Genomic DNA, 16,063 nt, shown 5'->3' with positions numbered 1-16,063 from the left:
CTTAAGATTTATAGATAAACTGTTTCCGTTGAACTGTTCAAATTCCTTGTCACTTCGTCTCTCTGGTTTCAAAACATATGACCAGTTTCAGAGAGCTGAAGCGTGTCTGATATCGAGTGAATTCTTACTGACAACACAAGTGAAAGTTGCGACTGACACAAAGATTCTTGGTTCATTTCTAAAATGAGCCGGTAATATTTATATTTACAAGTGTTTATCAATATTGCAATAATGATCTGTAATGAAGTTTTCTTGGACGACAGGCGAACAATCTACCAAGAATTTAAGGGTTAACTTACTAGCTTTGGCTGAGAAGACATTTTGTAACAAGTTAAACCTCCATACTTCCACCACTAACACCAGTTTATGGAGTTGAGCAACAGAATATATCATTACCTATTTCATTATATCGTTATCTATTATAAGTTAAAACTGATTATTTCAACATCCTTTGGAAAAATATCTTCAGAGATATTAAATACTGATAACAGAATCAACCACACATTCTCGCTTTCTTTTTTCATATGCACGTGATGCACATGCTTTGCTAACTTCCATTCACGAGGTTTCAATGCTCAGCCCTTTTATTTTTTGTTGTAACAGTGAAAAGTCAACGATATCAGTTGTCAACAAAAGTAATATTGAGAATTATTTATCTGTATCCCTAACTATCTTCCGTTTACTTCTCAATGACGATCTTGTGCTACTTTTAATATTATAAGAACAGTCTGACCACTTCTGCTTTTAATATTATAAGAACATTCTGACTACTTTTCGTTTTAAACTAGAAGCTTCTGTTCATAGACCTGACACCTAGCCAGCCAACACCAGTTAGCTATCTTTTTAAGGAGAGATTTCACACTTCAGTTACTCAATTTTCTGATGGATAGTTGAGGAAATGCGCACTTTGGTAGAAAACTTCAATTATTTACGTTTTTTAGAAGAACAAAGCGACCAGACACTCCACTAGGTAGCTTTAGTTATTCGATTTTCTTTTATGGAGCGCTCAGGTCAACAAATTTAAAACCACCATAAGAATTCGACTAGTGATATTAATAACAAACTTAAGTACGTTTAAACTGTTTTTGTAAAGAAAGCTTCAATGTTTGACATAAATAATGAAAGTCGTGTCATACATTTTATATAACCCAGTTTTTTATGTAAACATATATTCAGAAAAAAAACAATGCTTAAGTTGTTTACAATGAACATCTAAGTATCTTGGAAAGTACTAAATCTATTGTAATACAAGTAATAAACAATATTTTACTTCATCATTTGAAAAAACACATAACGGAAATTACAAAAAGACTAAATATATAAATTAACAAGACGTGTATAAATTGTTAAGAAAATTATTCATAATTTATACGCTTAACGTGAATACGTAAATTCTACAAACTATGAAACAATAAAATAGCAACTTTATAACAACCACAAGTGTACTGCAAACCTTAATATTATTTAGGCGTGATAAAAGCAATAGATAGTTTTAAGTTTTGGGCTTGGATTAAATGGGCGAAAAAACACGAAAGGCATGGTTTTATCAACATACTTTTTATGTGGTGTTAGTATAAGCGAAAAAGGTATACATTTGCCTGCTTATGTTACTTAGCTTTTAACAGAAATTGGGCAGAAGTTATTAGTATGGGTGTATAAAATGCAGATTGCTAAAGGCATAAGTGTTATTAGCTGCTGGTCTGGTCCCAGATAATTCATGTGCTGTTAGTCTGAGAGAAAGCGTAACAGATGACTCTAGAAGCACGTGGGAGAAACAGGGTAAGGAAATGAGGCTGAAAAAGTTGAAGGTTGCACCCAACTGCCTGAAAAGTGTTGTTCTTACCCGCGCTAGACCTTCCTTTTGTTCTTGGTTTGTTGCCAGAACTTGTGGACGTAGTGTTTGTGGAAACTAAGGATGTTTGTAAGGACTTAGAGCCTAAAAAGGGGCTTGTAGTGTGAAAGCCATAGCTCGCGCCGGAGAGGTCAGCAGAAGGTGGAGGTCCAGCCGAATGAGGACCTGGGATGTAGGCAGGATAAGTGGGCATGGGATGGGCAGTTTGGTGGATGGGACTGAGAGACGTGGAGAAGCCATTACTACCTTCTCTAGGCTTGCTGCCAGAGCAGCTGGTGAGAGAGCTTAACGTGGTTATCATTCCGGCGACTGTGCCTTTGTCATCCGATGTCCCGAACCCACTGCTGAAGTCCATGCTTCCAGAACTGGCGCCAGTCACGTTGTCTGGTGTGGCATCCTTCGGGGGTGTTGGGGGAAAACTGAACAAGTGCGGACTAGAATGAGAAGGAAGGCTGGAAGAGCTGGGAACTGGGTGAGTAGCGGGATGCATCCCCAAAGGAGCTCCTGATGGGCTGGGATGATGAGGGGGCTTGGTTGAGAAAGGAGAACACCAAGCCGACCCATGTGCTGGATGTGGTACCATGGGCTTAGCTGTTTCCGTGATCCATGGGTGTAAAGGAGCGTGAAAGTGGGGTCGGCAGACTTGTCCTCCTGAGACTCTGGCTGCAAAGAAAATTTAAAAAAAAGTTAACATTTATCTGTGAAGAAATAAAAAGGCAATCATTCTATCAGTTTAATATGTTCAAGGTACAAAACTTTTTTTATGGATAATGTTTCACATCTTCATAACAGAAAAGCCTGCTTCTATCAAAAAGAACCCTAACCTTACTACGTTTTGAATACTTAAAATCGGTCCTCACAACTAAAAAGTGAATTTCTAACTTTACAAGCTAATTGTCAAAGTTTTAAAGTTCTGTCAGGGTTGGTGTTTCGTAATCTATGAAACGCAAATTGAGAACAGGCAGTAATTTAAGATGCAGTAGCTTTCAGTTACATTTTATTACACGTATAAACCAAAACAAAACAACAAAAACCATTGCTTAATTGTTTGTTTGTTGTTTTTTTTAATTTCGCGCAAAGATATATGATGGCTACATGCGCTAGCCGTTCCTAATTTAGGAGTGTAAGACTAGAGGGAAGGCAGCTAGTCATCACCACCCACCGCCAACTCTTGGGCTACTCTTTTACCAACGAATAGTGGGATTGATTGCACATTATAACGCCCCCAAGCTTGAAATGGCGATCATATTTGATTCGATTCGAACAGGCGCCTCTCAGATTACCAGTCGAACGCCTTTACCCACCTGGCCATTCCAGCCCGTGTAATTAGAAGTCAAAATAACATTAAATGCTATTGCGTTTTCCATTAGTTTTATAATTATACAATGATGAAATCTGATACCAAATAATGGCATGTTTCGGGAAAAACAAAATTATTTCGATGTTGCATACTAAGCATTGATTTTATTTATGCCAAGTAAAATTTATAGTTGGAAAGGAAGGTATCACAGTTATTATTATCTTGTTTATAATTTGATATAAAACGTATACATACTTTTAAAAAACATTTCAATTTTACGTGGTGTATGTGATCACTAAATCGTCATTTAAATTCAGGTGTTTTTTTTTACTTTATTTAGTTACTGAATACCAATGGAAATGGCAGGGATAAAAAGGAATTATTGAATGCGATTTTTACTTTTGCGTCAGTCCGATCTGGTAATAACTCTCGACCTCAGAGCGCTGTTGTAATACATGAGAGAAATGGGAAGAGTTTCTATCATTTTGGTTTTTTTTAATAATTTCACTTCTTGCCCGTGAGTTGTGGAGAGGCATTTAAAACACGACACTTTTACCAAAGTAACACACAAATTATGAGCCTTCAGCCGTCACAGCCACAATAGACAGAATTATGCCCCTTGCCAAAGGCGGGAAAAAGGGGATGTGGTGCTGTAGTTGGCGGGAGAAACCCCGCGGGGTTCGTCCTTGTCCTCGCGCACTTGCAACGCCTCGAATTGTTCAAGGGGTGGTCGCTTATTGCTGGCTCTATCCAGAAACTGCTGTGGGAAGGCATTGTCAAGATGTCTGTTCCTGTTTACTAACTCTCCATGAGGTTCTACAAAGCCATGGAGATCGACACATGTTAATCTAACGTAAAGCCACCATGCTTTGTATTCAGAAGAGTATAACTTACGGGGATTTACATTTAGATCAGTTTTAACTGTAGGCTTAGTCCAATGAATGCATTAAGAAATGGGAAACAATAAAAAAAAACATAACGTAATTGCAAGTTTCAGGTTCTCCATTAAAGTATCAAACCTTTCACAACATATAAAGGGCAAAAAAAAACTCTGAAATAAACTAAACAAAATAAACAAACAAGTCATTCAGCATGGCGTAGTTTTTAGATACACGCAAGGGCGCACATATAAATTGTATACTATTTCGCTCTGCGAGAGACAGATGCAGTTTATCCAACTTTACAACTGTATTTATCACTCAGGTTTTCTTCACAACTGAGTAGGGGTGAATTGTGATACGAAAACCTATAAGCTCGCATTAGTTGTAACGAAACAACATCCTAACCTTCTAAGAATATCCAGCTGGATTGATGATAAATATTGTAACCCTCTAGAGCTTTATATGGGTGCGAGTAAGAAAAAAAAAAAAAAAGAAATTGAACAATCTCAGACTCTCTTTTGTAATTCTAGAAACCCATGAGTAAAAGCAAAGTAAACTATATTATAATATGTCAACCACACTACAACTTCTACATTCGGTGCCGACGAAGCATTTTGCTCAAACCAGAACTCATCAGAAGATTTAACAGACATGGTAGCGATCTAGATGATATATGTATGTATTACGAATTTTCATGGAAAACAACTGTTATGGTGTTAATCAAATTAATAAATTGTAATCATTATCGATTTATTAAAGTAGTTTATACGAGAATATAAATGTGTCGACATCTATAAAAACTGTAGAATATTTCGTTTTCTCATTGTAAACCATAGGGATATTTCCTTAAATGAAATTTTTTGCCATTGAACCAGTTAGAGTGACCAGAGCTAATATTCAAGCTCTTTGCCGCTTATAATAGAGTGATCAGAACTGATACTCAAGTTCTCAGTCGGTTACAGTATAATGGTCAGAGTTAGCATTCAAGCTCTTAGCTGGTTACAATAGGGTTATCAGAGATTACACTCAAACTCTCAGCTGGTTATAGCATGAGTTGTGTTTATTATTGCAAACTGAATTGTTTTGACATTGCATTTTACCTTTATATATTTATATATATGCATCAATCGCAACCAAGTTTTGTTATCTTCTTAAACTGTGTGATTGTAATTTTCACAATTCCATTGGAATTTAAAGTAACGTGTTTCACTTGGGCTTTTGTCTAGTTTTAGCGTTTTAACCTGATGTTTTAGAATTTGAAATTTGGAAACTTAACAAGAAAGTCCATTCTACAATGTAAAAGTCCGGTATGGCCAGGTGGGTTAAGGCGTTCGACTCGTAATCTGAGGGTAGCGGGTTCAAATCCCCGTCGCACAGAACATGCTCGCCCTTTTAGCCATGGGGATGTTATAATGCGACAGTCAATTTCACTATTCGTTGGTAAAAGAGTAGCCCAAGAGTTGATGGTGGGTGATGATGACTAGCTACCTTCTCTTTATCTAGTCTTACACTGTTAAATTAAGGAAGGCTATCGTGTAGCTTTGCGCGAAATAAAAAAAAAAAAAAAACCTACAATGTAGAGTGAATTTCTTCTTGTTTTGATGATATACAAAACTGAGAGTACAATATTTTTCAAACACAATATTAAATATAAATTTTACTATTAAAATTTTCATCTTTTCTGAACCCAAACCACTAAAACTCGGTTTTCATGTTGAACGAAAAGCAACCTGTCAGCTCTATGAGTGCTATTTTATATATAGCCGACGCGTGGGAAAGTCCGTCACTACAGATACTAACTAAAGATGGCGCTTAACAAAGACTAACGTTTTTTCGTAGGTTATATATATATATAAAACTAAACATCTGACATTGAAAAGTTAACACTCATTCAAACACCAAACAAACAAATGGTGTAGCCTAAGACATTATGATATTACTTAGGAAGCCAAGACTACGAGAAAAGATAGCATGAACTTCAGTGTTTGTCTTGAAGTCAAGTTAGGAAAAATGAAACTGGAATACTACTACTTTGATCAAATTTCAAAAGCAAAATTAATAAATCAATAAATTCCTTTTTTTCTCCGGACAGATAAACCTTATTTGTTAGGAAAAAAAGACGTGGGGCACAACAACCGGGTGTAAATGAAGTATGTATTGGAATGTATTGGTGTTTGACTGAGAAACGAGGGCGCTCACGCAATTTTCCCTAGTAACATACGTATCAAGTTCGGTACTTTGTGGAAACTTCTGGAACTTGACAAAACAGTCTGTTGAAAAAAAAAAAAAGCAGGTGTCACTTAAGTCTTGTGTCACTGATCACGTAGTTTGTTAGCGCACCGGCTACCATGAACGTTTAGCTTGGCTCTGATCGTGTTGCGCTGTGGGCTAAAGTTACCGAACTCGGGCACGCGACATGACGAAACAGGAAAATTCTCAGGACAGTCATGCCTGCTGTAGCTATGAGTTAAACGAGTATTTAGTTCCAAGAATGTTTCGATCTTGTTGTCGGAATTCTGTTTATATCTTCGTTCATTTCACCATAACGTTGTTAATAAACTATCTCAATTCAGAGAACAAATTTGAAATGCTACCAAGGTAATAATATATGCTTTCTAATGTTTTAAATTTTCTGTAATAGCTGAGCACAAAGTCTCATTATTTTTGATAGGTTAACTTCGTTATGTTTGCCCGTTTAGATTGAGCACAAAGCTACACAATGGACTATATGCGCTCTGCCCACCTCGAGTATAAAAACCCGGTTTTTAGCGTTGTAAATCCACAGATATGTCACTGTGCCACTGGGGGACTCTTCATCATGTAGGGTCTTTTGTTAATCGATTCATAGAGCACCTACGTTTTTTTTAGTAAAATGCACTGATATTTCAAACACTACCAGGTTTATTGCTGACACAGCGTAAAATAATCACCATGTGAAGTAATGTCCAACGCGGATCACTTATCACCAGGTCACCCTTTCTTCACTGTAATTATTTATACAAATTATAACTGCACGCGATGAAGTTTACGTGACCTTGAACCAATGATGTCTTTACAATTTTGAACCCAATTGACAGAGAGTGTCTAGGGAGTTATTAACTAGAGCATAGAATACTACAAGATAAGCAGGAAAATACACATCAAAACAGTAAAAAAGATGAACTGTTTTGACCTTGCTGTTGCGCTCAGCATTTGAAAGCAGTCTCAAACCTACAAATTTATTACGCAAAATTCATACGCTTTATTGAAAACTAATACCAATTGTAAAGAATAGTAATTTTATTTGAGTTCAATGTCATTATAGTTTGGCATTTATTTTTGAGTGCATAGGTCAGAAGCTAATAATTTTTAAATCCTTCCAACATAGATGTTATGTTACACATGAAATCAATTACCTTACGAACAGGACGTCTTCTAGTGTTTAACGTGTCGGGCTGCGGATGGAAGGGTATGAGATCTGATGCTGCTGAACACGATCCATACTTTCAGCAATGGGCGCATAATAAATGTGACAGTTAATTCTGTTAATCGGATTAAAAATTCAAGCAGTCCCCTTGTGACAGCAGATGTTGCTGATTGCAGTAGTCGGTAACAAATAATTTGGAACGACTGTATCTAAATCCTAGGAGCCTCCCACCAGCCGTTTAGACCATGTTGCATAAGTTCAAAATAAAATAGCCAGTTCCAACTAATTTTTAATATAAACTAAATTTAAAATATTCGGTTGTTTCTTAAAGTCGGACTGTGACTGGCGCTCTGAACACATATTAAAACAAAAATACAGTCTCTGTCATCAGAATAGTGTTTGTGTCTTTTACGGAACCTTCTTAGATACTAGACTTCGGAAATATGCAGCATATGCAATCGGAGATAGACATATGAAATGCAGTTTTGAATAAATTTCAGTTATATGTTTATTTGTGATTGTATATACTGAATACTACCTTAAAAGGCTACAAGCAAAAATGTTGGGCTTTTTTTTTTTTTTTCTGAAGATATATGCTGCATTCTTTTATTAATAAACTTAGAAATTATCCCGTCTCTTAAAGCAAAGGATAAGAAATACTATCGACTTCTACAAATACAGTAACGTACGATAAATTTCGGTATCAATAATAAATTATTGCTAATAACTCCGTGTATATTTTAAGTGTTGTTAAAGTAAATATTGTCTAATGCTTACACTGTATTCAGAAAGTTACGACTATTTGTTCTATGTGGTAGAAATGAGATGAACAAAAAATTTCACACGTGATGAATTTCTACAATTACTTTTGATGATTGGTTATATGAAAGTTTACTTTAAATGTGGTTGTGGTTACATGTGGGTGCAATGGAGAGTAGTTTAACAGCCTGTGTAGTTAGGATAATGTCTTACCTGACTCAGAGAATTTTTCCATTAATTGAAAGTACCATAGTAATGAAAAATAATAATCTGATCGTTCAAGAAGAGCTGTTGAGGATGACTTTATTTAATAAATAACAAACAAAAAAATGCGTATGATTTCATTATATATTGTATAACTAAATGTTGTTGTCATTGTTTAAAAAAATATAAAAATCGTTGGAACACAAATACTGACTTAAATAACAAACACATATATAATAAGATGTTGAAAATTGTGTTGTTTTATTTATAAATTCATAGCTTCATTGAGGAAAACACTATCCTTTTGTTGTTGTTTTTCTTCCTTTTTAGAATGTTTCTTGTAATAGTTGACTCCAGATACTCTACATTTTCGATAGCTCTGATTTCATTAACAATGTATGTTGGAGTAATGTTGCTGCTATGTTTTCTTTAACAATGCACTTCAAGAAATTTTACTGTCGTGTTTTGTTTTTTTAATAATATAAGGTAGATAATTCTAACTGTTGAATTGTCTTTAACAGTGCATAATGGAACAATCTAGCGTGTTTTCTTTAACAACGAATGTGTATATACATCCTCTGTAAAGATAAAAAACAGACGCATGTAATTCTTTTGTTTCACGTGCCAGTGCTTCCTAAGTTGTTTTTATTGTCGTAAACTTTCAAGTCAATGTTGAAAATAATTTATATAAGCTCTAGATTGTGTTTATTACAGTTAAATTACCATATCAAAATGAATATCAAAAGAAAGAGATATATTCTTGATCAGCACTGAGATATCCTTCTCTAAAGGCGCGGCAAGGCCAGTTGGGTTAAGACGTTCGACTCGTAATCTGAGAGTCGCGGGTTCGAATCCCGTCGCATCAAGCATGCTCGCGCTTTCAGGCGTTATAATATGACGGCCAATCACACTTTTCGTTGGTAAAAGAGAAACCCAAGAGTTGGCGGTGGGTGGTGATTACTAGCTGCCTTCCTCTAGTCTTATACTGCTAAATTAGGGACGGCTAGCGCAGGTAGATCTCGTATAGCTTTGCGCAAAATTCAAAAACTAACAAAACATCCTTCTATAAAATATTTTATAGCTATACTGTGATTCCATTCACAAATAAATTAAGTTATTTGAAGACATCTTTATTTGTGAATGTTGTGACAAGAAAGACACTGCATTACGTTAATAAATGGATACTGAACGTTAATAGACATATGAATTGTACACGTCTAGATCCTATGTAACACAATAGTTCTCAAGCGCTGCTATGACTCGCAATATATACTAATAGAGCAATAGACAAAAACACAATACAATAAAACAATGTAACTATAAGTTATATATATATATCTAATGCACACATATATATGTAACAAGAACTACGTGTTTTACGGTAATTAAGAACATAATAATTTTAAAGGCGAAAATGTTGTTTGGTATACTATATGCAACACCTGTATGTAACGTATCGTTACCTGTTTGTACAAACATCAGTTAATTTTTCCATTAGAATTATCTAACTACAAGCAAAATCGTAACAATATCTGTTTTGCAAAATAAAACTTGGCGCTTGATCTACGAAACACGTGTTTAGGTTGAGCCTAAAACAAAACACATTTTCTGTTCTTGCCTTTCACGTCATTAACGACGTTTGTCAGTCCAAACTAACGTCACACGTCACTTCATTTTAACACAGAGCTTCTGTTCGTTCTGATTCATTTTTGAAAACCTCTTCTTACAAGTTTCCTCTCACATGAATTTTTTTTGGGAAAATAACAACGCATACTCCTTTTCTGCTAATCTAAGTATTTCGGAGCTGTTTCTCAACCATGTACGATTCATCGAAGATGCTTCTACAAGTTAGCTAACGGGGAATGGGGTTGGTCTTATTTTTAAGAACCTTAAACTGTAAGGAATCTCTGATTTTCTAATGTTATGATACATTTACGGGAGAAAGCTTGAATTTGGCCTTAGAAAAAATATCTTCGAAAACCCACAAAGTGTTACATATATATCTTTAATGGAATTTTATAATGTACCATATGGTTTTCTCTTTATATGCTATCTTTTTTGTGTGTGTTGTCAATGAGCGTACATTAATTTTTAAACACACAAGGAGCACAACACTAAATATTCCTGTTCATATTCAGTTGAATTCTGTACTATTAATAATATTTGACTATTATTCATTTTCATTTCCACCAACTGTCAGAATAGAAACAAGTGTGTCATGCACAAAGCATGTACCATCCAAAGATTACCTTTATAATGACCGATAAGTTTCAGCTTATGAAATATTTTAAGCAAAAATCACACAAATACTCTTATGGTTATAAGATGTGAATTAAACTGGGTAGTTAGCGTACATAACTGTAATACAGAAACATTAAACATTTCGTTGACAGTGGTCTACATAATATCAATACATTTTTTTTTAATGTAGCCATTTACGTTCTGAGGGAGCCACATTGTTTGCTGTGACGCCATAATACAACAGCACATTATTTGTGCTGAAGTCATTACAATGCTATGCAGATCTGAGGATGACGAATGGTTGGCGTGAAGAAGTTATATATCTGGCTCTACAACGTGCGTTGAACCCGCATGAATATTAGGAACAAAGAATAGACTTGGAAAGAAGATATCTGATACTATCTGAGAATCAACCACAATGTAATGAAATTTCTGCTCTATACCCAGTTTCCCTATATTGTTTGTAGGTACGTGTTGTCATACAATTTAACTCAAACCCTGTTATTTAGAAGAGAAAAGATGGAATGTGGACCATTTAGTTTTTGTATCATTCATTTTTTTTCTCTCGTCGTTATTTATATTATTACAATGAAACTTCTAAATTATAGAAATGGTTTCGTTTAATGCATTGGTTTGTACGAAGTAAATAATCTGAACAACGTTCTATGCTGCTGCAATTGCTTAACAAAAACACACAAACTTGTGAATTATTTCAGTGCTTATTTTATAAACTCCAGTAGACGTACTGCTATTAGATAATAATTTATCTACGCCACTTTTATTGCCAGGCCCGTGAAATGAATGGAAACAACGTTACAGGTTTATTATATGACCTTTCGTATTTGATAGTATAACGTATGCACAAACCCTGGGACGATATTAATCGGACTCAAGGATGGTGTAGGGGTTAACGTATGAGGCAAGGATTCTGAGGGTCTTGGGTTCGAGATGCCGCGTTATAAAACACTTTGTACTTTTAGATGTGTGTGACAGTCAATTCAGCTTAATCGGCTAGGAGTAACTGATTCAGGCGGAGGGTGGTGCTGACTTTTTGCCTTTCCTTTGATCCGTGGTTCGAGATTATGTACGGCTATACCTGAACCATAGGGATCTCTAACTTTGGTCTATATACTGTGTTGATAAGGTATTGTTTGGGTGAAACACAAACAAATACAATTTACAGTCTTCCTTGTATAAAATAAATGTAAAGTTTTGAAATGTTTTAAACATAGCGTTGATAAATACGCTGGTAAAAATATTTTGCTTTTGATTAAGTCTCCTCTGTATTAGAAACATTATCTAGTTCTATAGCCCAGACAAGAACCATGACTTTTCTTTGCTTAAATTATCACCAATACATAAACAAGACTTGTGATATGATTTATTATTGTACATTCTAACAAGGTTGTTGTACTACATCAGATGAAGCCACATATCATTTAGTTTCTCTTACGAAGCAGGAAGTCCAGTGATACTAATAGAAAGTTGTGATCTACTTTCATACTTTAAACCTGACAAAAAGCCAAATAGAAATATTTCAAAATATTTATAAGATGTATTGAATCTACACATATTATAGTGTTAAGATATTTTATGAAAAGATCACAATGGCCTATGGTGTGCCATAAACCACAATGAGAGCATACCGCTAAGGATCATATGTTTCTCATACATTCCTGATTTATAACTTTGTCTCTGATTCCGTTTCAAGCGTTATGTGTGTAAAAAAAACAAAAGTAATAACACAAGTTAAATATATATTTAATGCTAATATCTATACAATATAGACTACACAATACAGACTAATATTAGTATTCTATTGTCCATTGGTTCTCTTATTCAGAACGTCTTGTAACATTGTTCTAATTATATGAATCTGTTTTTTCCTTGGAAAATTTGAATAAAGTCTGCAACAATAGAGAAAATTTTTTGTCCTCCAGGAATGTAGAAGATGAACTACTTAATTTTAGACATTTAGCAAATAAATAATTTTAACAAGAGACAAATCTATCTAAATATACATATTTATTGGTCTCTGAGTTAGACATTAATATAATCAAAGATTTATTAAACTTCTTTTAATTAACTCCCCTTTCCCTTTCCAAACAAAATTGTTTTCATGTTTCATTATCTGGCGGCAGAAGAATATCCTTACCATAAATCCGGTATCTACCCCTAAATACAGTAGTGATTGTAACTAGGAACAAATGTATTATCTTCAATTTTGTGTCCAATGACATGAAATGTTATTAAGAATGAAACACTAACTGTCACATGTTGAATACCGCTGTACTGAACAAACATGATTCCAGTTACGACGCACAATATACAAGTAACGTGACTGGCAAGTTATCGCACGTTCACTAAAAGTGATTCAGAAACTATATGCAAACATTCTTCAAGTCCTTAGTGAAACAAAAATTACGTGCACCATAATACATCGGTCACTAATCACTGTGTACTTTACCTGTCAAAACTAACCCATCATCTTATCTCTAGTCATGAAATATTATCTTAATCAATAACGTGTGTCGAGTTACACACTATTTAAAAAATTGGTTTACAAGTCACAGCCTACATATTCGTTAATGTAATCTAGTTCTGTGAAAACTATTACAGTTATAATTATGTAAAGTTAATTTAAGCTCTAAATTTAGTTTAACAGTGTAGTCTGTATATTAATTATAAAAAAAAACAACTAATCGTATATGTCATTTTCACTAACCGTGTGGTCCCCTGTAACCGTGAACAGCCCTGGCGGCTGCGGGGCTGGCATAGTAGCTTGCAGGGTTTACTGGGTTCCCGTTGCTGTCCAGGGAATGAAAGAAGACGTCTACATCGTCTGGGGCGAGTAAGTTACCAGAGCCATCTAGTCCGGTTCCCATACGAGGTCCATCGTAAGCCCAGCGGTGCGCTGCGGACTGGCCCTGTTCGGCTGAGGCCATATCCATAGCAGCCCGCCCGTAGGTTTGTTGGAAATCCACGATGGAGGAAGAAGGAAGTGCTCCCAGACTGAAGCGGTTCAACAACCGTGTCGGCCTTTTTTCTTCTCGTATTCTATACCAGAGAAGAACGATAACAGTTATACCTGGCGTGAAAGTAGCGAAAGGTACGTTTCCATTTACTGTTTTTTCTATAAAACTACTAATTATTCCTGGTTATTATATGTTTCAAATATCACACTTTTATATATATATTTATTATTTTGCTGTCCTGAACCAAAAATCCAAAAATTCAAAACTTCGCAAAACCAACAGAGAACTTTATCTCCATTGTTGTAGAGACTCGAAGTAAACAAACGCGCTACGTACGGCGTGTGAGGCACATGTACAACGCGTCGTACGACGCTTGATAACTGCTACGTGAAATTCACTCACTCGAAAACAGCTAATTCTGCTGTTCTGTTACCTCGCGGGTTAGTTTCGCCCTTTTGCCAAGGCTCGCCTAACTGATACGACCAGCTACGTGGCTGGGAGGGTCGGGCTATTCCTGGCGCCAGGGTGCTAGCTATGTGCTTGATACGTCTGGCCCCTTAACTTTAAACAATCCAATCGACGACCGTCTTTTATTTTCCAACTCAGCTATGAGGCTGGATCATACACGAAGTATAGTGTTTGACTGGCTAGATGTTCTAGACCTGCTGGCTAAGCAGTTCTAAAGCTGTCAGTCATTTTTTAGTTTCCGCCCCTTTTCTGTAATGACTAATTAAGAGAACAATAATACAATGAGTCCTTATTCAAAATGTCTGACGCTTTGCGTTTTTCAAACGGACTAACCTCATGTGGACATTGAACTGGGGCCCGAAGCGGAGAAAATTGTCGCTTAAAACTATTGGTTAATGGCCACGATGACGTTGTTTGAGCTACACTTAAGGTCGTTAACTGGTTTGTTTATCGTAGTTAGAATCAATGTAGCGGCAGGAGGAGGAGCATTATGAAAACCACGCATTGTGAGTACACTCTCCTCAGATTTTAGGGTCACGCCTCTCCTCACATTTATGATCACGCTTTTGCTGGGGAAGGGTAACCTTCACACCACGATTTTCGCCATCCAGATCACTGCCCATTGTTCACGTTCGGTGGTGGTGCCATTTAATGGTATTACTCAATTTTTTGAAGGCTAAAATATCACGCTGATGACAAGCACAATAACGAGGGAAGTTTTAAATAATAAATTACGACTCATCGTGTAACATGTAACTTCTTTTACCAGTTTTTATTCCTAAACGGTACTCTTTTTCATTAAAATTACTGACATGAGAAAGCTTAGAGTGTTAAGCCAGTGAGTCACGTGCCCACATTGTCAATGTCAACACAAACGAACATTACCTTGACTATAAACATTTGTACATCAAAATTGTCTGCGGAAAGTTTCGAATAAAACACAATAAAATTTATTAGATTTTTTTTTGTTCTGTTATCAAAGTGAGTTTTTGTTTTAATAAATATTGGGTGTCTGTAGACTCAAGGTCTGTCATTTTTTGTTACACTGCAATAGTAAATGCTCTTTAACAAGAAATTTAAGTTCCACAATTAGATTCTATGATTATTTAAGTTGTGCTCTTTCGCCCCATAGTGACATAGTTCGTGTAATAAAGACTAGCAAGCTTTAAATGTAACAAGAAAAACAAACAAACAAGTCATTTAAGCATTTTCAATAAATCATATCCTCAAAAGTGACGACTTCATTTTAAAACACTCACAAGCTGACAGACGTTTTATAAGCCTAGCGGAAATACACTCACTTCAGAACAATGAGCCAAAGCACCAAACCATCATTTAATTATTTAAAGTCCTTTCGTTTCAACTTAGCCCTTTATTAATTCAGTTACTACTAATTAGTTATAAATGTGCCTTTAATTTAGACACGTTCATTGATAATAGTTTAATCAGTAATATCGGCTTAACAGTCATGTTTAGATTATCACTTCTTACATTAACACCACCTGGTTTCTAACATTGTCATTTTTTTATCATTTTCTTCGAAATTTAATATCTTTTTTTAAAACTGTCACCACTTTTCACATTATCAAATCAGTACTTTCTATTACTGTTATTCCTTTTCATACTATACGATTAACGATATTATATTTATTAACACTATAGGATTAAGGCTGTTTTTATAGCATATTATCAACATTTCTAACATTGTCATCAGTTTTCACACTAACGAAAGAATTCAAAGCGTTGGATTTATTCTTCATACTTAAAAAAAAACAAATGTTCTCATACTGTAATCGCTACTTACACTGAAAATATTGTTTATACAGTATGTTATCACTATTCACACTTAAAGTAATACTTTACCACATTGGATCTTCACGATAGAGTTGAAATATTTCGATTATCTTTTACATTTTTCTAATGTTTCATAATATTTGCTATTAATTAAGAGAGAAATACTGTTTCATCAGTTTTACT

The 16,063-nt window shown here is 35.2% G+C and overlaps 1 protein-coding gene and 1 long non-coding RNA gene across 7 annotated transcripts in view; one reads left to right on the top strand and one right to left on the bottom strand.

Moving 5' to 3' along the window:
- The window catches only part of LOC143240602 (GATA-binding factor 2-like), a 65,205-nt gene extending 51,611 nt beyond the window's left edge, over positions 1–13,594 (bottom strand). For 2 of the 4 annotated variants that reach the window (XM_076483312.1, XM_076483313.1), the window contains exons 1-2: positions 13,369–13,594; positions 1,844–2,515 (exon numbers count right to left, since the gene is read on the bottom strand). In XM_076483312.1, the coding sequence (XP_076339427.1) occupies positions 1,844–2,515; positions 13,369–13,594 (898 nt within the window). The remainder of the gene's footprint in view (positions 1–1,843; positions 2,516–13,368) is intronic. The other 2 variants (XM_076483314.1, XM_076483316.1) reach the window with 1 other exon arrangement.
- An 18-nt stretch (positions 13,595–13,612) lies between these two features.
- The window catches only part of LOC143240604 (uncharacterized), a 66,909-nt gene continuing 64,458 nt past the window's right edge, over positions 13,613–16,063 (top strand). For 2 of the 3 annotated variants that reach the window (XR_013021852.1, XR_013021851.1), the window contains exon 1: positions 13,619–13,752. This is a non-coding gene — a long non-coding RNA (uncharacterized LOC143240604). Of the gene's footprint in view, positions 13,753–16,063 lie in introns of all 3 variants that reach the window. The other variant, XR_013021853.1, reaches the window with a different exon arrangement.

This window comes from Tachypleus tridentatus, chromosome 13 (assembly GCF_004210375.1).
Source record: "Tachypleus tridentatus isolate NWPU-2018 chromosome 13, ASM421037v1, whole genome shotgun sequence".
NCBI lineage: Eukaryota > Metazoa > Arthropoda > Merostomata > Xiphosura > Limulidae > Tachypleus > Tachypleus tridentatus.
Note: the sequence above shows the minus strand (reverse complement) of the source record. Positions and strands in the feature narration are given on the sequence as shown.